This window comes from Chaetodon trifascialis, chromosome 21 (genome assembly GCF_039877785.1).
Source record: "Chaetodon trifascialis isolate fChaTrf1 chromosome 21, fChaTrf1.hap1, whole genome shotgun sequence".
Lineage (NCBI taxonomy): Eukaryota > Metazoa > Chordata > Actinopteri > Chaetodontiformes > Chaetodontidae > Chaetodon > Chaetodon trifascialis.
The window spans coordinates 6695781-6719780 of record NC_092076.1 but is presented as its reverse complement, the minus strand read 5'-3'; the positions used below and the strand labels follow the sequence as shown (position 1 = coordinate 6719780).

The window sequence follows — 24000 nt, the reverse complement described above, 5'->3', positions numbered from 1 at the left end:
ACTTATGGAACCATCTCAGCACCTTTTTTGAGGGAGTAAATAAAAGGAAAAAAAAAAAAAACCATGGTAGTTGATCTTGATGCGCTGACATTGTGGAAACACAGGATTTTCACCTGGCAGCGGTTTTGAAGAAGAGCAGCAGCTCTCGGCCTGCATCGATCTTCGGCAGAAACCCTCTCTCTGCCAGCTGCCATACTAATGCTGAGGCCTGGTGCGACCTTGGAGTAAATCTTCGCTCTCATTGTGGCTCTCCTAGATATGGCCCTGATACAGCATGCACAACAAATGCTCATGACGCCCCAGTAACGAGGTCACTGCGGACCCCTGAAGAATTTTGTTGTCACAGCGCTGCAGCATGTTGTGTGAAAGAGGGGGGGCACTGCGTGTTGTTACAGTAATGTTCCCTTTGAGGGTTATTAAGTATCGTCTGCAGTGTATGTTGTCATTTGAATAGAGTCGTGTGCTCCTTCCTTCTCTGCTCAGGGGGTGGCGATGCCAGCCAATGAGCAGCCTCGGTTGCAGAAGCAGAACTTGTATGCACGGATTATCCCACATAGAGAGTGATGTTAGACCAAACTGTAGCTGTGCAGTATTTAACAAACAAAAAGAAATCAGTCTGCGCCTTGTTTGTCCACCTCGCTTTCCTTTCCGTCCTCTCACCGCGTGAGGAGAGATGGGCAGCAGCGTGCGTCCCGTCGAGGCGATTCAGTCCCACAGAGCGGCTCCACTCCTGATATTTACCTGCCGCTTTGTGGTGGTAATTTGCAAGGCTCCAATAGGTGCTCGGGGATCAGACCGCCTCGTCACTGCACACTGAGTTTGATTAAACAGAAAGGCTTGTGTGTGCGCGCGTGCATGTGTGTGCGCGTTCCCCCGTAATATGTCCTCCCACGCCAAAGCTCTAGGAAAAGGTTTGAGTTCTTTTAATAAAGCAACGCAGAGCGAATCCATCTCCGACTGTGCCGGAGTCTGCCTGCTTTATTAAAACCTAGAAGCTCTTAATAACTCCCACCCAAACAGCGAGCTCACTCGCCAGCTCAGTCGCTCAGTCGCCCTTCTGTCTTCCTGTACAAATTTTTTTTTCAGTTGTCCTTCTGTTCTGATTTCCTTTACAATTTCATACACTTCCTCACCCTCCAAAAGTTGGCGAATACTTGGTGGAAAAAACTTAGAAACCTCAAATATTCATGTGCTTGTTGTTCCACGTCTGAATGAGGATGATCTTTCCTCCAGTACATCATTGCTTCTGCTGAGGAGGTTTTGTTTTTGGTTCAGGTTGTTTGTTTTTCTGCAGGATTACAGAAAAACTACTGGCAAGATTTTCTGGACAGTTGGAGGAATTTTGAAGTATGGGCCAAAGAAGAACCCATTAAATTTTGGATTGACTCTGAATCACAGTGCGGACACACAAGCTATTTTTAGCCGACACATGTAGCTAATCAAACCTGGTTCATTAAGCCGTTTTTATGGAGCGCTTAGTGGTTTCATGGGAGAATCGGTACAACATCTCCACCATTGTACCAAATGACGGCGTGGCCACAGAGACGTAAATGCACACATATCGTGCAACTGCCTCTACTCTTACTCACATCCAAGTATGAATTGTTAACAATATACTCCCTCAGAGATATTAAGGAAAAATGTTCGAACTCAACGCGTCAGAAGAACGAGCAACGATATTGACTTTCATCCAAAGAAACACACACTGATGGCGCTGCCTGACCTTTGGTAAAATATGCAATTTGAAGATGCCACCCAGGGCTTTTTCACTATTTATAGAACAAATAATGAATCGATTCATTGGAAAAATAATCAGCATATTAATCCATAAGTGTGTCTGATCCTCTCCATCGTCGGCTCGATCCGTGTTCACCTCAGCCGCGCTGAAGTTCCTCCTGAAGACTAACTCTTGCTACTCGAATGCCCCTTGCAACAGACTGCCTACTTCATACACACGACACCTCAGCCCTGATCCCCACGTTTGAGATGAAACACTCTTTTTAATTATGCCAGATTTATGCAGGCGGTCTCCCGGCGCTGGGAGCTCGTGTGAAGTGGCTGCCGGCTCTTCCCTGGGTATTTGCAGTGTGCTTCACTAAACGCAGGCTGGAGGAGAAGCCGAGATCTAATGACTGCAGCTGAGAGAGGACCTAGCCTGGTGAAAGATGTGTTAACATCCTCTTCCTGCCTTGGCTGGGAAAAAAAAAAAAAAAAAAACACTTTCAGAGCAGCGGCGTTAGCTTTGTACCGTGTGTGACGCCGCTCTTACATCACCGTGTCGATAAAGCCTGCGCTTTTAAAACGTATAACCAAACGCAAGGCCGTTACTATTAAAGAACGAGCCATTCGAGCCACTTAATGCTTGTGTTTGCTTGTAAAAGTGAACAAAAAAAATGCTCTTATGAGGCAAGATGTCGTGTAAACAAAGATTGAAATGGTAATGGGAAGTCTTTAGCTTTTCGGTTGTGCGCTGACAGTGTAACCTGTTCTCCCAGAATGAATTATTCCACCACTCTCCGTCTGCCAGGTTTGTGGCTTTTAAATCTGACTGCCGGCTAAGACAGCCATTCTCCAGCAGATGTTTTTTGTCAAAGGTACTCAGCGATTTTCTTGTCCCCCACCCCCCACCCCCCACCCTGCCTCCCTGTCCCAGTGGGACCAAGCGGCCCGATGATTAATTCCCATTTCATTCCATTTGTCTTTCTGAGGCGCTGAACCGTCAATTCTCGAACCTAAACCTCCCTGGGGAGAGGATCCCTGATAGTTTAGACAGGGGCCTGTGACCGATCCGCGATAGGTCGTCAGGCTGCGGATGATAGGCATTCATCACGGTGTCGCCATGCTTGATTGACTCGACCAGAGCCAATCAGACAAGGTGAACCGAGGGTCCCAGGAAGTAAGTAAGTAATGCAGGCAGGTCATAAACCTCAGTGTGTCTCTCACATCAGGACTGATTGTAGCTGAGACGATTATTTCTTTGATAATTGATAAATCTGGTGTCATTTTTTTATGCAAATGCTAAATATTCCCAACTTCTAGCTTCTCCAATGTGATGAGTTGCTGCTTTTCTCTGTTAAATATTACTGTAAATTGAATTCTTGTTGGTTTTGGATACTCAAAACAAAAAATCTGAGGACGTCACCTTGAGCTCTGGAAAACTGTGATGGGCTTCGGGCGCTGGACTGGACTGACGAGTTCAAAAAATATTCCAGCTTTTTAGTGTTGCACTTCCACGGAGGGAAAATCGATGCAGCAGAGGCGTAGCCGTGTAATCTCCAAGCTCGACACGAGATAACCCCGATGACATCCCCTGGGTTTGACAAAGCTGCCTCAGAGCCATGAAACACATTAGACACCTGTTTCACACACAGACTCGTAAACTCATCCTGACGTTAACAACTGCTGAAGTCGACTGACTCGTGCCTCCCAACACTCTGTGTCGCCACCTTTTTAAGAGACAGACGTCTTCTGTCCCGAGAAAGGATCTGACTGCCGCTCGCAGTGCTGCTTTACACAACGCCGGAACAAATCCACGAGTGCATTTTAAAAATTTGATAATCTGCCAGAGGTGTTCTGAACGAACGCTCCCATGAGCTTGATTAATCACATCATGACTCATCCTCTTGTGCCTAAATTCATTTTCCATGATTAAAGTAAGAGATCTAATAGAATGACTGATGCCATATTTGGAAAATTTACAAACTGATGTGTGCATGTGCATGTTTGTGTGTGCGTGTGCGTGTGCGCGTGTGTGTGTGTGTGTGTGTGTGTGTATATATATATATATATATATATATATATATATATATATATATACACATACATACATAAGGGTTAGGGTTAAGACTTAGTGTGTGCATCTGTGTGGACACAAGTGTTACTCACATTGTGAGGACAGTGTCACATTGTGGGGACTTGCCTTCCTTATGGGGACAAAATGCAACTCCCCGTAATATCAATCATTACATTTTAGGCTGAAGATTTAAGCTTAAGTCAACGTTAGGTTTAGTTTAATGTGAGGGTTAGGGTCCCCAGAAATGATGGAAACACAGCCGTTCATGTGTGTGTTTGAGGGAAACATCTTCAACAAACGACTGACCCTGATTAAACACTCATTAGATTCAAACGTCCGACCTTAATTGTTGTTTCTCGCAGACTCTCCATCTTTCTTTGGTCTCACTGCTGTGCTTTGTAGTAATGGCTTTTTAAATTTTTTTTTCCAGTGGACCTCCTTGGCCTGCTGAAGTGGCGCTCCAACACCAGCCTGCTGCAGCAGAACCTCCGTCAGCTGATGAAGGTGGAAGGCGGCGAGGTCGTCAAGGTCAGAGGGCGAGCGTTGTCGTGCTGACTGCACTGTTGTCTCTGTTTTCCCAGGAAGCCGTGGCGCACTCAGAGCTGGAACAAAAACAAACTAACAATCTTTATTAAAGCTCCTTTTTTTAATTGCCGCATCGAAGACGCACCTCATCCTTTTGATCTTAACGGCTAAACACAGTCCTTACTGCGGGGTCTGGGCAACGGTTTCGCAAATGATTTCACCGCCTGTCTTCTTTTTTGATGTCTGCTGCGAGGAGGGAGCGCATCGTGCCACACACGGCGTGCAGACGGGGAGGAGATGACCTGTTGTCAGAAGTATAGGCAGAGGCCCTTTAAGTGCTCAGCATGGGGCAGATGAATAAATCACTCTCTAGAGAGCGTTTTGGGGGGGGGGGGGGGGGGGGGCTGTGCAGATTGCAGTGTATCAGAGGAAGTCCTTCACCCACACAGTTTTGATCAGGCCAGATAGACGCGTCAACCACAGCTGGACCAGTTCATTAAACCACAGGGGTGTGATTGTTATTACCACCACATTAGCGCTCGATCTCTCCAAAGCTCTCTGAGGCTGCTGGTCTGCAATTAGACAGCGTTTTCATCCGGCATTTAAAAGACGTTTTATCACTACATTGTTATGGGCATGTGTGTCAGATGTTGTGCACAAGATTATATGATGAATCTTTTTTTTTGGCTGTTTTTTCAATCACTAAACCCATTTTTCCATCTCCCTAATGTACCAGTTTGAGCAAACAGCCCTCCCTCGTCTCCGGCCCGTTTGAGATTGAAGGGTGCTTCAAACTCGCTATGTTTGTTTCTGGACGCATCTCATCCATCCTGAGCTGACAGACCAAGCACAGTATGGACGGATATCTCTGTATCCGACACCTTTACATTTGTTTTCACGTTGCCTCAGAATTGGCTGAGTAAATGGAGCATGTTTCCCCAGAGAGGAAGGGTGTACATAGTTAGTGTTTCTTGAGGTGCCGCTGACAGGGAAATTATTACTGTCCTCATAGAACCGTACTGGCTTGTGTTAACAGCAGTGGAGGGCGCTTAATGCTGTCAGAGCTTTAGTTTACTCTGCATACAGGCTGCTCGAGAGCTCATATTCAACATGGTTGCATTCATAATATTTAGGACTTGACAAGGATTCAGTTGGATTCACATCCTGATCTGCATTGAAAAAACATCAAGGCTCGATAATGATTTGAAATGTATCGCCCAGCTCTAACTGGGATGTGTTTGTGTCCACATCTCCCTGCTGCTCATTTTCTGCTTCCACTCTCAAAAACGATGTAAACATCCCGCGAAGGTCCGTGCTCGTTATCTTCTGTTTTTGTGTGTCTTATTTTGTTGTTGCGATTTTTATGTCCCGTCCCTCTCGACATGACAGATGAATTCACTCGGGCTCGGGTCGTTTATCGCTTGAACGTCAGCAGCTGGATGTGAAAATGATTATTAGTTTGATTTGAAAGAGCAGTGAAAGCAGCTTTGCCTTTTTGCAGTGTGATTGAGACTTTCTGTGTACATCTCTCACGAAGATCAAGAACAACTTCCTCACTTACTATCAATAAGCAGCAATTAGGATGTTATTGAGGAAGAACTCATAGCTGATGCCTATAGATGTAGAATATGATCATGCAGAATAAGGCATTAATAAGTGCTTTATTATGATTAATAAAGAGCCAATGTGCGACTAATGTGCATGCTAATAAGCAGCTAGCTAATGATGAATGCGTGTACCTTACTCTAAAGTGTGATCCATGTTTTTTTGGGTGCCATTATATGTGACCTGCTATAACCTGCTGTGCATCTGTGATTTTAGTTCCTGCAAGACACCCTGGATGCTCTCTTCAACATCATGATGGAGAACTCTGACAGTGACACTTTTGACACCCTGGTGTTCGATGCCTTGGTAAGCAGAGCAGCAGTCAGAGCGGCAGAGGCTCTTCTCAGTCGGGATAAGCACTCTGTTGTTAGACCTTTCATGTGCTCAAACCTTTTCTCTGCTCTGTGTGCTGTCACAGATTCATTCATGTGGGGTTGATTTGACAGCAAAACCGGTTTGTGCTACTTTTGGTTTCTGTCCTAAGCTGTAGATTTAACCTGCACGGTCTAACAGCCCCTTTATGGAGAGAACAGTAAACCATCAAGGTATCATGAGAATAGTGAATATTCATCATGGTGATTTCTTATGTACTCTGCGTTCGAGCATTATTTGTTGATGCCGTTAAGAATCATTTTTAAATTTCAAACAGCATCTGTTTGCCAGAGAAGAAAAGGGACATCTTCACTTTGCAGGGGCAAACGCAGCCAGAGCGCACACCTTAAATCCCCACAGGAATGCTGAGTGTGTGCCAGGGAGGAAACTTCCTCACCTGCATCTCTGTTCACACAGCACTGCAGCGCAGTCCACAAGCATTTGGGCCTTTTTGTTGTTGTTTTGGTTGTGTACTTCAGCAAATGAAACGCTCACATAGGGGTTGACTTAAGGCTTATGTAATATATTTCTGGTTATAAAATAGCTGCTACAATTGAAGATAACAGTGTGGATATGAACTCTCTCTAACACCAAAGTCAGTACTTTGCCGCCTCATGTTACATCTGTGCTAGATTATGCAAATATTTCACTCTTCAAATACTTATGAACTGCACTGTGTATAGTTTAAAAGGTTGGGACGTTGTGTAAAACATAAATAAAACAGAATGTGTAGTTTAACTTTCCTAGAAAGTTGTGAAATCTCTCCAAAAACACCTGTTTGGATCATTCCACAGGTAAACAGGTTGATTGGTAACAGGTGATAGTATCATGATTGGGTATGAAAGGGGCATCCTGGAAAGGCTCAGTCGTTCCCAGTGAGGACGGAGCGAGCTTCACCACTTTGCGAACACATGATTGGATGAAGGAGATCACTACACGGGCTCAGGAACACTTTGTAAAATTGTTTTCAGTAAACACAATTTGTGTGCAAATGATTGCATTCTGCTTTATTTATGTTTTACACAGAGTTTGAATTTTTGGAATCAGGGTTGTAGTTCACAAATTGTTCCCTGTCATTTGTAAATAAGAGCCGGGCTCATCATTGGCAGAGGGAAGCGTAGACGCAGCGCGTTTCATGTGGTGTCATTTCTGGGTTGAGCTGCATGAGTCTGTGGCGCCGGGGTAGCATTTTCATTACTGTTGTTTGTCTCACATTAAAGGTCTCATTTTGCTGCAAGATAGAGCTGAAAGAAGGCAAAGCGAAATTAGCCTGCTGGAATTTTCATTACATAACGCTATCGTGTATTCAATCAAGTATTTATAGCCAGTGAGTTGACAGTGAATCTAGCAGAATCCCATCCGGCGTGCCATCGCCTAACATCATGGGTTACATCTCCAAAGAACTGTTTTCTCTTTCAGGGAAAGGAGGTAGAAATTGTGTTGTCTGGTGTCCCAGATTATCTGCAGGCTAGAGAATTGAGAGAAAATGGCTTTTTGCTCAAATGCAATCTGGTTTAATTTTCCAGTCTTCTCAGCATATTGAGGAAGACAGACAGTTTTTCCTGCTCTCCATTACAAGCCGCGCGGTTTACATTTTAATGAGCGTGTCTTTGTTCCCTGACAGGTGTTCATAATTGGGCTTATAGCCGACAGAAAGTTCCAGCACTTTAACCCCGTTCTGGAGACCTACATTCGAAAGCATTTCAGCGCCACTCTGGCATACACGTGAGTTAATTACCCTCCACGCGAGGACGTTTTAAGAGCAAATTCTGCCTTGAGTTGTGATGAGCGGCAGCTGTGTGGCGATGCGTTTGCAGGAAGCTGACCAAAGTCCTGAAGAACTACGTGGACAACGCTGAGAAGCTGACGGAGCAGCTGCTGAAGGCCATGAAGGCTCTGGAGTACATCTTCAAGTTCATCGTCCGTTCCAGGGTCCTCTTCAACCAGTAAGTCCTGACGCACACGTAACACGCACACACACTGCGATGCTACGATGAAGGCCGGGGAATTGTTGGTAACGTGGATGAATAGATATCTTTACATTTTCAGTAGTGCTGTCAATCAATTAAAATATTTAATCGCAATTAATCTCATGAATGTCATAGTTAACTCGCGATTAATCGCACATTTTATCTATTCTAAATGTCCCTTGAATTATCATTTTAATACTGTTATCAACGTGGAAAAGTGGATAGGCTTGCTTTGTGCAAATGTTCCATTTTCTATGCCGCTTATCCCTTTCGGGGTCGCGGGGGGGAGCTGGAGCCTATCTCGGCTGTCAATGGGCGAGAGGCAGGGTACACCCTGCACCGGTCGCCAGTTGATTGCAGGGCACATACACACACCATTCACACTCACACTCACACCTAGGGGCAATTTAGAGTCACCAATCAACCTAATGAGCATGTTTTTGGTCTGTGGGAGGAAGCTGGAGTGCCCAGAGAGAACCCACGCATGCACAGGAAGAACATGCAAACGTCACACAACTTCACAGACCCGGGAATCGAACCTGCGACCTTCTTGCTGTGAGGCATGCGCACTACCTGCTGCGCCACCGTGCAGCCCTGTGCAAATGTTTTTTAACTGAAAACAACGTGTAGTGTTATTTCACTTTGAGCAGTCACTCACATTTGAATGAATCAAATCTCACACAATTTAACACTGTCAATAAACAGATGACAAAAAAAAAACTTAAAATACAAAAAAGCCCCTTCAACAACCTTTTCTAAGGGATCAAAACAGGGTGATCCAAAACAAAGTTACGAAGTGCACCTCATTGTAAACTAGGACTCAGCCTGTAGTGCAGTTAAACCATGGCTTAAACTTTCCTTTCTGAAGTTTCCTTTGAACATAACAGCATCCATATGCTTCTGTCGAAAGCCATCCATTGTCGCCTGGTTTTGACAAGGAGGCGGCGGAGAATTCGCATTCGCCGTGTGTTGAAACTAAACTTTCCATTCGGAATCTTGTTCGCTTCCAATTCGACATTTCGCACTTCACGTCCACACAAAACCGGTAGCCTACTTAGCCTTTACAGCTAGCGAGCGGACAAGACCAAAGACGTGCGTGGGGCGTGCCTATTGTTTTGTTTCCGGTTTACAGCTTGATCCTGTAGTTTTTCTTACGTTAGTAGCAAAGGCCGCAGCTTTTAAAAAACTACAAGTTCACTAAGTCACTAAGAGCGTTAATCGCGCGATAAAAAAATGACGCCGTTAAAATTGATTTAATAAATAACGCGATGTTTTTGACAGCACTAAATTTCATATATATGCACTGATGTTGAATCACTGTGTGTTGTGATGGCAGGATTTTCAGTCTGGGTGCGGATTTTTTAACTGACACATAACGTCCTCTGACTGCCTGCAAGCTGTTAGAGATAAATACAAGGTTGAAATACTTCCTGGATGCAATTTTAATTTGGTCGTCTTCAGGAGTTTTCACACGTCTCACTCTATTGCTGCAGTTGTTCCTTAAATAATACTTTGGTTTCAGTGTTATTTCATAATAAAAATCAATATTGGAGTAAAGCTGGAGCAGGTAAACGTTGATGGTTGGGGTAATTTCTGTGGATGTGTTTTTAATTGGCTGCCGGGACGCTCAATGGATGATAATGTCGTAGAGCCCACGGAATGAGGCGGCTGGCGGCTGAGGGGCTGATGTATGATCCTGGTCTAATTGAGTGTGCCGAGTTTGATTGGTTTTCCAATGTCTGGAGGACGCTCCGTCCTTCACCTCGCATATCACACTACAGCGACGTCACTCGTCGGGCTGTCCATGTTCTCAGCGTGTGCCAAGTGGTTTCTTTTCGGGGGATAACGGAAAAGCTCCGATCTTAAAGTGCTGCCTGTGTTCTGTTGTTGTTGGAGCATTTTCTCTGGTCGGTTGCCAGAATCGGCTCCGTTGGCCCTTCGTTGCTGAGTTAGATTGTGTGTTGAAGCCTTTCACGCGGCTCTCGCTAGAAGACGGCGAGGCTGCACCAGCACATGTTCAGCTTTTCATTGCGGGCAGTGGAAGATATCTATGAAATGGCAGAGGAGACGCCCTAATCACACACTTTCCCCCCCGTGACTTGAGACTGGTTTGGCTGTCCGGAGCTCAATCTGCTGCTCGGCGCTGCAGGTGAGAAGCAGCTTTAAGATATTGTTGTTGTGGGAGCCATGAGATGGATGCCTCTAATCCTATGATTTCTGTAAGCCCTGAACAGTGACTATCCCGGACCATGTAATACCCACGGCCTCCTGAGAGATTGCAGCACCACAAAAACCCACCTCTCTGGAAGAGAGCCAGTGAAATCTGATGCGGTGGGAGCAATCTGAACACTTCACCCCTCTTTGACCTGCCTTTAAATCTCAGCAGTTGACACTTTGCAGCAAGCACAACATGGCTCATTTACAGTTAATACCCAGTTTGTGGAGATTTATGGGCTCTGCAAGTGGGATGAAAGGCATTTGCATTTTTGGGGGGATTATGGAGGAAGCCCTGCTTTGTGTTCCCATGCACTTAAAAATTGAAGGAAGTTTTTTTTTTTCTTTCTTTCTTTGCAATTGTTCTGTCATAATTGGCTTTTAGCGACTGCAGCCGCTTGGCAGCTAACAGCAGAGACATTTGTAATACTCGTCGGAGACAGATCAGAAAGTAAAGCCACTGAACCCTTGCGTGGCATTTGCTTTCTGGTCCTCGTGTAGTGTTCCAGGAGAGTCATTAGCATAGATCATTAATTTTTCTGATTTTTGTTTCCGCATGGCAGCAGGCAGGTGCTCCGGGGTCTTGTCATGTTGTTTTAAATGCTAATCCGGCTGGCAGCAAGAGTGATGTCTGTGGTTCTGATCCAATAATATTAGCATTGATAACACACACACACACACACACACGGGCCTTTCTGCTGGCTGCTTTTAATGATTTAACAGGGAAGCATCAAACTCCTGTCATTTCCAGCGCGGGCGGGGCTGTTTACACAGGGATGAAACAAACAACAGCCTTGTGATCATCTGCCAATGTAATTCTCTACTTCATCTCCTCCCAGGCTCTATGAGAACAAAGGAGAGGCCGACTTCATGGAGTCCTTGAGGAACCTTTTCACATCCTTTAATGACATGATGAACAGTAATTCAGAGAACACTGGCATGGTGAAGGTAGGCGGACTCTCACACAAGTCCAACTGCATGCTATCGCTCAAGCTGCGAGCCAAGAAGTATCTGCTGCTGCATGAATAGTAAATAACTGCTGCTGTGTGGATAGTAAATAAATCTGCTGTGATTTGCTCTGGATGACACGCTCTGTAATTGGGGATGCACGTCTTGTTCCATGCAGCTTTTTCTACATTAGTGGAATGGTTCCTCCTGTTCAGTGATGTTCTTTATGTCCTGCTGTATTTGTTTTCTTCACCTTTGTCACATCTGTGCAGAATTTCCTCATCCTCGCTCTCGTTTGTTCTCTGTGTCACCTTGTTAGGGCTGCACATACAATGGAATGAGGTGTATTGCAAGGTATATAATGTAGGTCAAAGGAACAGTGCAGCATGTTGGGAAAAAAAGCTTATTTGTTTTCTTTCTGGAGCCCGTTAGCTTAGTATAAGACTGGAAATAGGTGGATGCCTTGTTTTTCACATGTTTAATTTAAACCAAACTTGCAGCAACCTCCGAGGGTCAAAAATCACACTCAAAATTCCCACATATTCAGTATATTATTCTCATAGCACTAGCTTGATGAGCAGGAACAGCTAAATGTTGCAGCATGCTTCAAAATGTATGTCATTAATCACTTTTATGTGCATAGCTGCTGATGCGATGTGCGCTGTTTTTGGAAATATGACTCGCGATAAACAGTCTTTAGAAGTGCATGATTCAACTTTTTCCCATGGTCTATGGTTTAAAAAAAGCAAACAAAACTCGCAGTTAATTTTGATATCTAATCGCAGTACTTGTAGAATCGACACCCGCCTCGTGAGATCGTACTGAATTGCGAGATAAGCATATCGTCCCTGCCCTCGTACCTGAGCTAAGCTAACCGGCTGCTGGCACTGTACATTCATACAGTGGAATGAATCTTCTCATCTAACTCCAGATAAGAAAGCAATTAAGTGTATTTCCCAAAATGTTGAACTGTTCCTTGAAGATTTTGCCTCCATCAGGGACCTCAATGCTTTTTAGGCACCGAAATGCATCTGCAGCAACCCAAAGTCAAACTCTGGGTTACTCAGCGTTCACATGCAACGCTTTATCATATTCTTAGTGTTCTTTACTTATTCTCTGATCATGTGTCCTAAATTAAGTCAGAAATTTCGCTGATTTTAGTCCTATATAATGTGGTCTTCTATGGCTTATTTTTTCTATTTGAGAAGAAAAAAAAGTTTTGTCCTGGTCTCAAAAACAATATAAGAACTCTGAAAAACTGAACACTATATTTTACTGCATGCCTATATAATATAAATATGTATTTTAGAAAAGGCGAGACTCCTCAATAGGACTTCTTTTGTTTCTTCAGGGGGTGATTGTAGTTTCAGGCACTGCGGGCTGAATTTTAAACGCTGGTCAAGGTGACTTACTGTATTTGTTATTTATTGGATGGAAGGGGGGCGTTCAGGCGTTTCTGTGCAGCCCAAACCTTTCAGATTGTTCCTGCATCTGCACATTATATGCGTCTGTCCTGTGTTGTTTCTCTTGTCTTGTACTTTCTATATGTGTGTTTGTGTTTTTCCTCTCTTTCCGTCTCACTCTGACCTTGACTGTCCTGTGGTCTGGGGCTCCTCTGGCCTTCTGCTTTGTAGCTGCTCCTTAAGGTATTTATTGCGCTGCCTCGCTCCGTCCGCCTTTAAGCTCCCTCCATTGTGTTTTCATTTCATCGTCCTTGACCCCAAACTCAGCGACTCCGGCTCGGAAACAAACACGCACGCTCCAAAACCGCACATGCGCACACACGCACCTATGCTTTTCGAGATAACATAATCAGTGTACATGCACCTTGGCACACCTACAGTAGATCCATGTGCACGCTCAACCATAGGAGAAGCTCAGGAGTCAATTAGGAGTCAGTTGCTGTGTAATTGGGTGAGATATTAGCTTTACTGTCAGTAAATTAAAAACTGATCTTGAGGAACGGGCATGAAAGCGAGGAATCCTGGTTTCTTCCCAAGTCCGCCCTTGTGAAAGCAGCTGTGACAGGTGGAAGCTAATGAGCAGTCCCATCATACCTCAAGTCTGAATCCTGATGCTGATGAACATCTGGACAGACTGACACACGTGCAGCAGGAACTTCTAAAACTTAACGCACGCGCAAATGCATGCGTCTGTCGAGTGTGAGGCTCGTACATGAGCAGCAGGCGCAGCACGTCCCTGCACAGCGTAAGGAAAGACACGCCGTTAAAATGGCTTTTTAGCAGAAAGGGCCAGGATCACGAAGTCAGAGGACGCCTTCGCCTTCCCTTTGTCTGCAGACAGAGGTGGAGGTGTTGAGTTTTGCATATTAAAGCAGTAAAAATATCCTTTGGGATGAGGGTAAAGCAGGATTTTATTTAGAGGTCACAGCTATGTCCAGATGTTCAGAAACCTCCTCTCCAGACAGACTTTCTGGCTCCTTTCACATCATTACATTCAATGAAGTCGCCGACCATTTTTTTTCAACACCGATAATTACCTCTCCCATATTTCCAGGCATAAACTCAGCAACAAACAGTAGCAGGTGACGTGCAGTGTGCTACATCGCTACGGCTAATCGACCTGTATGAGACAGACTGGCACTGCTGCTAATTTGCACAGATGCTGTATAAACACCCCAGCCCACCTTGGCCGGCGTTTAGCAGCAGTCGGTTAGAGAGGGAAGTGTCAGCTCGGGTAATCATTCCCATTATTAATGGATGGCTCCGCAATCAGCCGCTGGGTGCTCGCACATGATGACTTCGCTATCGTATCGATGGGCTAACGTAGATCACATCTAGCTGTTTCTATCGAGGTGTCAGCGCGGAGAGATGCACGCCCTGCTCTCAGGAAGGCCGAGGGAAATAAATGAAGCGTAGCCACTTAGAGGCATTGAAACCAAACATACCTGTCATCACAAAAGCAGAAAAAATCCTGGTCATCAACTGTTGGCTCACAGTCCCACAGCATGCGTGCTCCTTAGAGGCATTATTTCATCAGTGCAGCAGAAAAGGAGGAGACAGGATCAGCTGTATCAAACTACGAGACACGTTTACGCTTCACTCAACGCATCAGCACACAACTCACTGAATTACATAATGTGGGAAGGAGCTGCCGCATCTGAATATCAATCAGCGACTGAACTGATGAACTTGGAGCTGCTAATAATTTGCTAATTGCTTCTTTTATTTTTCTGGCTCAGGGTGCCGCGCTGAAGTACATCCCCACCATCGTCAACGACGTCAAGCTGGTGTTTGATCCAAAGGAGCTCAGGTAACTTCTTACGACCTGCTGCGTGTCCTCAGGACGCAGTCAGAGTTTGAGCGAGAGGCGTTCACTGCGAGAGAACTTCATCCCAGCAGATCGCACAGCGCTCTGTTTCTTCTTTTATTTTGGGTAATACCTGACTGCAATTTGCATCTTTCTGTGAGCTTCTGAAGACTGAAGAGCATCACAGCAGCTCATTAAAGTGTTTAGAAAATGTTCAAATGCTGCAGAATGAAAGGAGAATTTTTGCTTTTGTTTGTTTTGGGTTCTTTTTTATTTGAAGCCTGAATTAAAATTTCATGTTTGGATGTGTCCCTAACAAGCTGATGGGATGTAAAGACGCGGAAGCACCAATTACCCTTTTGTCTGACTCCTCTGGCTGTTTTTACTCAGCTCAACATTCAGGGGCTTTGCTGCGATGGGCGCTGGTTAAACATGCCTCAGAAACACACCGACTGCTCCACTCAAGTGTCCATTTCAGTTAACGCCGCCTGCCGTGAACGTCATCTGCTGCGGCTTAATGCTCGTCTTCATAATAAATGACACAGGCTGGCGTCACTGCGGTGCTGAATCACATATTTATGATAATGTTGAACAAAACGGAAGAGAAAACGTGATAATCTGTCCACCTGAAGGTGCCATTCTCTGCCGTGAATTTCAGCCTTTACAAAGACAATAAAGTTCAGGTGCGATTGACGCACGCAGAGAGGAGTCAGTTTAACCATTTTTGAGGTTGTAGTATGCATGGATTCCTAATATTTTAGCCACCCCAGACCACTTTTCAGTGTAATGCACTAATAATAAGTCTCAGAAAAGCAGAATTCATGCCACATTGCGTCACATCAGATTGGACACGTGAGTGAAGAAGTGAATGGACTGTGAATCCCTGAAGACCTTGTTTCGTAACCTTTGACCACAGCTTCCCATTCTGGGCGGCAGCGTTCCAGAGCGGGAGGACGCCACGTTTGTGACAAATGCCTCGTGGGTGTGCCCTTGATTTTCTGTCCCATTTGAATGTCTTTAATCTGTGATGCTGAAAGGATGAAAACAAGATGGAATGGCCTCATTTACGGAGCAATGTGTGCGTGTCGGGGGTGGGGGGGTGGGGGGGCTTTTTTAATATATTCAGTGAGATACTTTTCAGCTGCAAACGAGACTTTTAAAAACACTTTTTGTCCCGATTGTCTCCTGCTGAAACGTGCATCCTGTACGCCCATCAGGAGGATCCGCAGTCTGATGTTTGTCAGTAAAAACTAAATCATGTAATATATATATCTTGTGCTGAAGGTCAGGAGGGAAGTTGAATAAGAAATGAAGTCTTTGAAAAGTGTTAGAGCTCCTTGTTGGGTCCGTCTCAGTCAGATTATCTCAAAATAATCTCATCATTAATTAAAAACTTTACACGTTAGATCAAGAAGGGTGCGTATTTTGTTTTCCGCAGCCGCTGGTGGAAGAAGGATTTAACACACTCGCATGAAATCAAAGCAGAAGTACTGTTTCGCACAGCAGAGCCCTTCTATTTGATGATTGAGGCTGTTGCTTATACTTTCATCCAGCCACTAAATGAATCCAACAAGACGCTGACAGGATCTGTCCTCCTCCTCTTCATCACATTTCTCTGGGGGAACCCTCTTTTGCGCGTTATTTCAACAAATATTTTACTGAAACGATCTGTCTGTCTGGCAGCTCGAAGACTGGCACATGTTGTACATGTGGGCATTTTTCAGACCTTGAAATGTGCTTTGCCTGTTCATTGCAAGCACTCAGCAAGGAGCCCCTTCCCATTTGCCCACGTCCAGCGCCTGGGCAGCTGCCATTTCCACAGCAGATTCTGGGCCACACAGGGGCTGCCAATCCCTGCCTCTGGCCTCCACTCCGCCGCCGTCCAAGGTGGAAGACTCTGAGTCTTCCAGCCCATCCGTCCTGCCTACCCTGCGCCATTTCTTCTTCAGCTCTGAGCGATTTTATTTCTTAACATTCCCTCTTGATTTAATCCACCCGAGTGTGTCCTTCTCCGCGTGACACTGATTCTGTTTCGTTTCAGGCGAATCGAGAAGTGCTCAGTCTTAACTGTGTCACTCGCGATAAGACACATTCGAAATTTAGTCGAAACAAATAGATCCACACACCAAGTAGCTCCTGGAAGAGGGATTTTAAAGCCGCTTTGGTGGGAATTTGTGGAATTGGAGAGACAGATTGGAAAGATTTGGAAATGAGTGAATTATTGGATCACACCTGTGTTTAATATAATAATATATAGTATGAGTGTTGACGTTACCTGGTCTGAACCTGATCGTCACTCAGTAACACTGAGGTGAAACAACATAACGAGCGCCTTGCTGCACGCCATCTTTGATGCAGTGGGAGTCGACGTGAGAAAAGCGGTTGATTTCAGCTTTAATTGTGAAAGCTGCGGTCCGTTCACCGAGCACCAAATCACAGGTCTGGCTCTTTTTCCTGCCCGAGCAAAGGTGGCATCAGCTGTTGCTGTTGTTTGCGCAGACCTGGCTGAGCGGCTGAGCTGGAGGCGACTAAATTGAAGCCTTGGGGGCGGGGGTGTTTCATCCCCTGCCAGAACCTTTTCTCTCCTCCTTGAGCCTCAGCTCGCCGGCATAATGAGCATCCGTCCTCCTCGTTGAGGGGGGGAACTGTCAGCTTTACGTCTGCGCATGAATGAGGATTTATCTTTCAGGCTCCGAACTGTTGAACGCTCGTAGTTTGATCTTGCTGAGCGGCGTGTTCTTTGGGAAATGAATCAACACTTTGGAAATATACGGTTGAATGGTGTGCATCGGCATACAGGCTGTATGGAAGTAGACTTCCTTCAGGACAGCAGCTTTGTGAGTCCACTGAAGCCATCGGAGGTGAAGGTGGCACACACCCACACAGGTGTTTTCATTTGTTCAGGCTGATTAGACACTCCGGACTCAGGGCTGCGTGGGTGCACAGACTGTGCCTGATTGACATTTCTCTGACGCCAATGTCAGTTTATTGAACCTGCTGGCGACTTTTATAATTAGCCCAGCTTCATTCTTATTAGCCAGAACTGGAGGTAGACCATAAAGATGAAGTCTTTCATCAAGTTACGAACAGTTTGACAAAGGATTAGCAGCACGAGGTCACTTGAGGTTTTAGCACGATCTCATAGCCTTGTAGCTGAAAGCCTCTGACTATTTTCAGTCAGTGACCTTGTGATGAGGTTTTTTTTTTGTCAATTTACTGTTCACAAGGTCAGTAATAAACCTCCAAGCTAAAGTTATGTTCCATTATATATTACAGTAGCGACGACAACCTTGATTCCAAAATGACGGGACTTTGTGTGCAACATAAAAACAACAGAACATGATGATTTGTTAATCCTTTTTTGACATATACTTGAACTGAAAACAGTGCAAAGACAATATAATATAATAATGTTTAACCTCATTCATTGGTTTTTGTAAATATCTGCTTATTCTGAATTTTAATGCATGCTTCTAATAAGTTGGGACAGGAGCAACTAAAGACTGGGAGAGATGTGGAATGATCCAAAAACACCTGTTTGGATCATTCCACAGGTAAACAGGTTCATTGGTAACAGGTGAGAGTATCATGATTGGGTATGAAAGGGGCGTCCTGGAAAGGCTCAGTCATTCACTAGCAAGGATGGAGCGAGGTTCACCACTTTGTGAACACATGATTGGATGAAGGATATTACTGCATGGACTCAGGAGTGGTTTGAGCCGTTGTTGCCTAACTAAGCAATTAAATACCCTAAAAATGAAGGTGCTTTATCACATAAATACCAAACTCCAGTGAATCAACCACCGTTCTTGTCATTGATCTGCAACATGGACCGTAATCCTCTAATCCAATCAGATCTAGAGAAATCTATTTATCCAGCTGTTGCTGGAGTTCATCATGGGTCAGTCCCTCTGACAAATCTGTATTGTCTTGCCTATATATTGTTGTGTCCTTCAACCATAGCCAGAATATCTGAAAGGTACCTGTGCGGGTTTGTGGGACCTTTTAATTGTGTTTTGGATGATCGCTCCGAATGGGACGCAGTCAACCGGCCCAAGATGCCTGATCAGTTTGACCTCTCATTGTCCTCCCTCTGTCTCCATAGCAAGCTGTTCACCGAGTTCATCCTGAAGGTTCCTCTGGGTCGCCTGGTGAAACAGAAGCTCGACTGTCTGATTGACATTGTCCACAGCGATCTCTTTACTCATCACGGTGAGAGCACACACACACACACAAACACACACACACACACTGTACTCACAGCTCTTCAGTGCATGCACCTTCACTCACGATGCAGTAATATAGGCAATCACACACAGCAGCTGCCTCCCTGAGGCAGGCAGCCCGTGAGCCCGCAGTGAAGGTCACTGGATCCCTCTTGTTCAGTTTCCTGTTGCTAAAGTCACCTGCACTCATCTGTATCAGAATATCAGCATGTCCATCTATCCACTCTTCAAGCCCTCCTCTGCTCTTTATTAAACTCTTTAATCCCAGTGTGTTTATCAGGTCACCTCTGTTCTCATTTCCCTCCCACTGTCTCCTTCATACCCTCTCGAATAGCTCTATTAAACAAATCCTGCTGATATGAGCCGTGCGTCTCTTGCATTGTAATGAATTCCTAATTCTTTGTTGTGAAACGTCTGCTTTTAATTGTAATGTCTCCTCTTTTGTGCTTGTATCTGACAGTTGCCGCAGACACAAAGAATATTTCCAAAAGGACGATAAACTCAACTTAACTACAAAAACTAACCTTGTCTCATCCTTACAGCAATCAGCTGCAACACTTTCCTACAGCACTTACATGCTCTGTAGTAATGCCAAGTATGAAGGGCAGACATGTAAAGATGGTTAATGAGGACCTGCACTGTCCAGTCTCTGCAGCCATGCTCGCCTGCGGCGTCCTGGGGACAGGCCACGGCTCCGGTGGCGGTCAAGGGGCCAAACGTTTTGCTAGAGGCAGCAGTCCTCTGAGGCCACGTTAGGTTAGCTCGTGATTTAGAGACAAACACGCACACACGCACACACTGTCCCATGGTGGTAAATTAAATGCAAAGTTCCCAACCCAATAAAATGGCAACAGTGATTTAATGTGGCTGGCAGGGACAACGCGTGCCTCAGAGCGCTTAGGAAGCGGACAACAGAACAACCCACTCGCACGGCTGCGCTCTGCCTCCGTCATCAGCAGATGTTCAGTTCAGCATGAAAGTACGAAAATGATGAGATGGGAGTTGGACGGGGCGTAATGGGATGCTGAATAATCTCTGATATTGAGCATAACCATGTAAATGTCTCAGCGTTCAACATAATGATCCAGTCCTTTCATACGATATGCCGGTTTAGTGAGTAACTCTTGAAGGGCAACGCTCGGCGCCCGCTCCTCTGGTCATTACTATTGATCTGTTGGTATAATTGTGGACAAGCAAGCCTCCCTGATGCTTTCCAATGGCCTGCTGATCAGCAGGAGGACTTGTTGCTGTGCTGTAGATACAGCTGCTGCTGCTCTGTTCACACAGCAGCTCTGTGCACCTCCAGTCGTCTTTAAGGTGCGTGTGTGATGGAGAGCGCTTAATTGCCGAGTAAATCTGTCCTTTTTGCATTAGGATCAAGCTGAGCTCCACTTTGGAGATGTTTTATTACAGATAAAGGCCGCTGCAATGAGCAAATGAGTCAGCCAGGCAGTTTTAAGGTGCTCTAATCAGCTGCAGTAAGTGCATATGCTCATGGGAGCCATTATTAGATGCATCCTGATCCCCGGGTGGTCCCTGAAACGTTCCCTGCCAGCCAATCCCCGAGGTGAAATGTACCGGAATGCTCCGAGCGAATGAATGCCCAACAAGACGAGTCAGCCTCGGTGTTCAGTCGTCAGCGTGGAGTTTGTTAGCGCGCTCATCAGTATGCATTGAGTGCGATCACTGATGGAAGTGTTTTCTTTCCTGTAGGCTGCGCAGTGATTAGCATATTAACCGTCGGTGTGTAAAGGCGTGCGTCATTTTTGTACTTTTCAGTCCTCGATGGGCTTATTTCTGCTCAAAATGAGACCTTTAGACAATAAGATGACATCCCTTTCTCCACGGGCCTCACCTGCACGTTTGAAATTGAAATGCAGCGAGTGCTGATGGTGATTGGTATGCGTGCGCCGTTCCCCGCTGCAGGTGAGAACTTAATGAACTCAGGAAAGAAAGCGGTTTTTCGCTTCTTTTTTTTTTTTTTTTTTTTTTAATTCGGGAGGGGGGCCGGCGACGTCGTGTCACCTTCGCTGTTGACGCTGTGAAAGGAGAGAGCGGGACGGGCGCATAAATCACTTGCAAATGGGCTCATTTGAAGAGAACAAATATGTCAGCTGCTCTCCTGATCTGTGTTAAAGGGGAAAATCGCTGTAGCGGCCAAAATCTGTTTGCGCTGGAAGTTTGAGGAAAGCGCTCATGGCCCAGCTTGATAGTTCCAGTCTGCTTGCCTGCGACCAGTGTGTGAGTGAGCTTGTGTATGTATGCGTGCGCTCACATGTCCATTTATGTGTGTGCGCTTTGAGTGTGGAGGAGGCTTAAAGGGGATGAGGATTGGACCCCTGTAAAAACAAGGTATTAAACACTCCACACAATGTTCGACGCCCTCAGATAAGAGATTTGCTTTTGTGTTGAAGCGCTGCAAGATTGCTAAGCACACACACACCGATACAGAGACAACACACAGTTTCCCTTTGAGCCGTATCGGCTTGAGAGCTCTGTTCCACCAAAAATGCTTCAGTGCAGACACGGCTGTCACTTTGTGTTAGGGCTAGCTTACACGTGACAAGGCAAGCTCTTAGCATCTGGAACGTTTCTTTTCAGGTGTTTACCAATGAGAGCTTTATGTGAGTGACAGCGCAGCCTGTCCACAATGCTGCCACCAGCCATCAGAGGCTATTTGATGATGATTTGTGGAGCTTTTTAAGTCAGAGCACATGCTCTGAACTCTGTTGGAGTCTTGCATTGGTAAAATGTTTTGGTTGAGCCACCACTGAGGAGGAGTTGTGTGTCTGATAATGGGGCTTTAAAGCTGCAGTAGGTAAGATGGAGGAGAGAGCAGACTTAGCCTGAAACAAGTTCAGGTCACTCCCCCTCCCTCTCCACTGCACTCACGTCCTGCGGTGTCTGCTGTGACAACCAGTAACGTTAGCCTTAGCATTGGAAACAAGCTAACTCCGCCCAGCTGCTACATCACCCTCGCTAACATCCATACGCGCTGTGGAGCATTACTGTAACAATCACCATATTAGCTTTATGGTTATTTGTTGTCTTAGCTGTATATGCTGTTGTTAGCGGTATGGGCAGTTTCTCCTTTGTGATTGGCTGTTGCTCCGCCATAGCCTTCACTCGCCTCCTGACGCCGCTCACAGAGCTGTTTGACTGAGCGGCAGCATGAGCGGAGGAAGGGGGCGGTTCGCAGCGCATATGAGTAGTGATTGACAGATGTCAGACACTCCCTCAGACGCTCCTCTGGCTCTGATTGGCTGTTTTGTGTTGGGCTCCGTGGATTCTTGCAAATAGCAGTAGGAGCAGTAGTTGTTTTTTTTTTTTTTCACAGATTACGTTTCATGTGCTGCTGTCTGGGCACGGGACAGTTTTAGCAAATATGAGAAAAAATTACTTTTATGCAAGTTACCTACTGCAGCTTTAAGGGTGGCAGTACTTTGGTCCAAAGTATAGTAACACATCCTAGAGAGTTTGGGTGGTGCTCTGAGCTTTCTTCCAGCGCTTCCTGAATATTCAGAGGAATGACTGTTGGACTTCCATGTCGTTTTGCACTGACTATGGGCCCTGGTCATCAGAGGATAAATATTCTTGATTTTGAAGACCTCCAGCCCTGTCCTGCAGCACCACACTCAGGCCAGCCTGTCAACTCGTCACACAAGCCGCCTCCTCGTACACAGGAAACAAGAGCCGTGACATTTACAGAGCGCAATCACGCTCCCCAAAGAGTGAACTCTCCGGACTTAGGTGTCAGCTCAACCTTTCATCTCGTGCCACCTTGTTTCTTTTCCATGTAATACGTCTCGAAATGCACGAGGTGGGTCGCTGTGAAATTGAGAGAGCAATTAAATGATCCTTAAGAGGATAAGCCTCATGTATTTTCTGGTCACAGTGTTACCTGCCTATTGCACCGCCATTGAGCCAAAAAGTGAGAATTGACATGCAAATATTGGTGCGCTTTTGTTCTCATAGGAGGATAAACTCTTTTGTTGGGTGTAATTAATCTCCCCGGACTGCCATAGCTGCAGAGTCTTAGTCTGCAAACACCTCCGGCTTGTTCTCGATGCCTCTCGAGTGTCTTTTTTAGTGTTTCTCCACAAAAACTCTTACAGCAACCGCTCATCAGTGTCATTTTATAACATAATTGCAAAATAATGATCGATCATTTGGTCCCCATATTTAGCTGATCTTCCCTGTAATTATTTTCACATTAGGATTATTAAAAGCAATTCAAAGGGAGTCCAGCGGCTGTGAGAGGTTTCCGGGACTTCTAGACGAGAATCATCGCGTAATAGATGAGCTAATTAATGTCTGAGACATTAAAAATGAAATTTCAAATTCTCCAGGAGTCTTTATTTGTTCCATTTCCAATTACTACAAAATTTATTCAGCAGCCTTTTATTACACGGCTCTGTGCGGAGCTCTGAACTCCAGTTACACTGAAAACAGCTTCTGAAACGTGGAGACGCTCTCCTCAGTCAAAGACGCTGTTTTGTGGGTTTTGGTAGCTCGTTGGGATGAAAGCTTTTCCTTTCTTCGCCCGTCTTCGTGGAATCTCGCGTACAGTAGCGCCTTCAGCGAGGGGCCTGATTCATGTTCAGTACGGCGGGTCAGAGGGGAAGAGGTCACCGCAGTCCGGGCTGCTCATTATGCGTTGCATCCGGCTGCTTATCACCTGGCCTTGAGCAGTATTGGCAACTGGCAGAGCTTCATGTTTGTGTGCGATTTGATGAGTAATGAAGTTAGAATTTCATTGCGCCCCAGCTGATTGGCTCATTAAAGGTGCAGCCTTATCTGTGAAGCAGAGAGATTGTATTGATCGTGAACTGAAATCCATCGCTGCGTGGCCGGCGCACCTCTGATTGTTATTCGAAGGGGACTGTTGTCTCTGCAGGCCGGCTGATTGGTGATGTTTGAACTCGTTCTTTTCTTCCAATATGACATTGCTATCAATGCTACGTGTCAGTGCACCGCATGGGGACATTTTTACAGCTTTGTCTTTCCGTTTCCTGCCTTCCAGAGGCGTTATCAATTTTTCAAAGTGGACAGAAAACTGTTATGCGATTGCTCTCCT

At 45.4% G+C, this 24000-nt stretch overlaps 1 protein-coding gene across 2 annotated transcripts in view; it reads left to right on the top strand.

Annotated features, from left to right (window-relative positions):
* The window catches only part of dock1 (dedicator of cytokinesis 1), a 180790-nt gene that overhangs the window by 42576 nt on the left and 114214 nt on the right, over nt 1-24000 (top strand). For both annotated transcript variants that reach the window (XM_070990099.1, XM_070990098.1), the window contains exons 19-25: nt 4224-4321; nt 6140-6229; nt 7920-8020; nt 8113-8241; nt 11319-11427; nt 14630-14700; nt 18803-18909. In XM_070990099.1, the coding sequence (XP_070846200.1) occupies nt 4224-4321; nt 6140-6229; nt 7920-8020; nt 8113-8241; nt 11319-11427; nt 14630-14700; nt 18803-18909 (705 nt within the window). The remainder of the gene's footprint in view (nt 1-4223; nt 4322-6139; nt 6230-7919; nt 8021-8112; nt 8242-11318; nt 11428-14629; nt 14701-18802; nt 18910-24000) is intronic.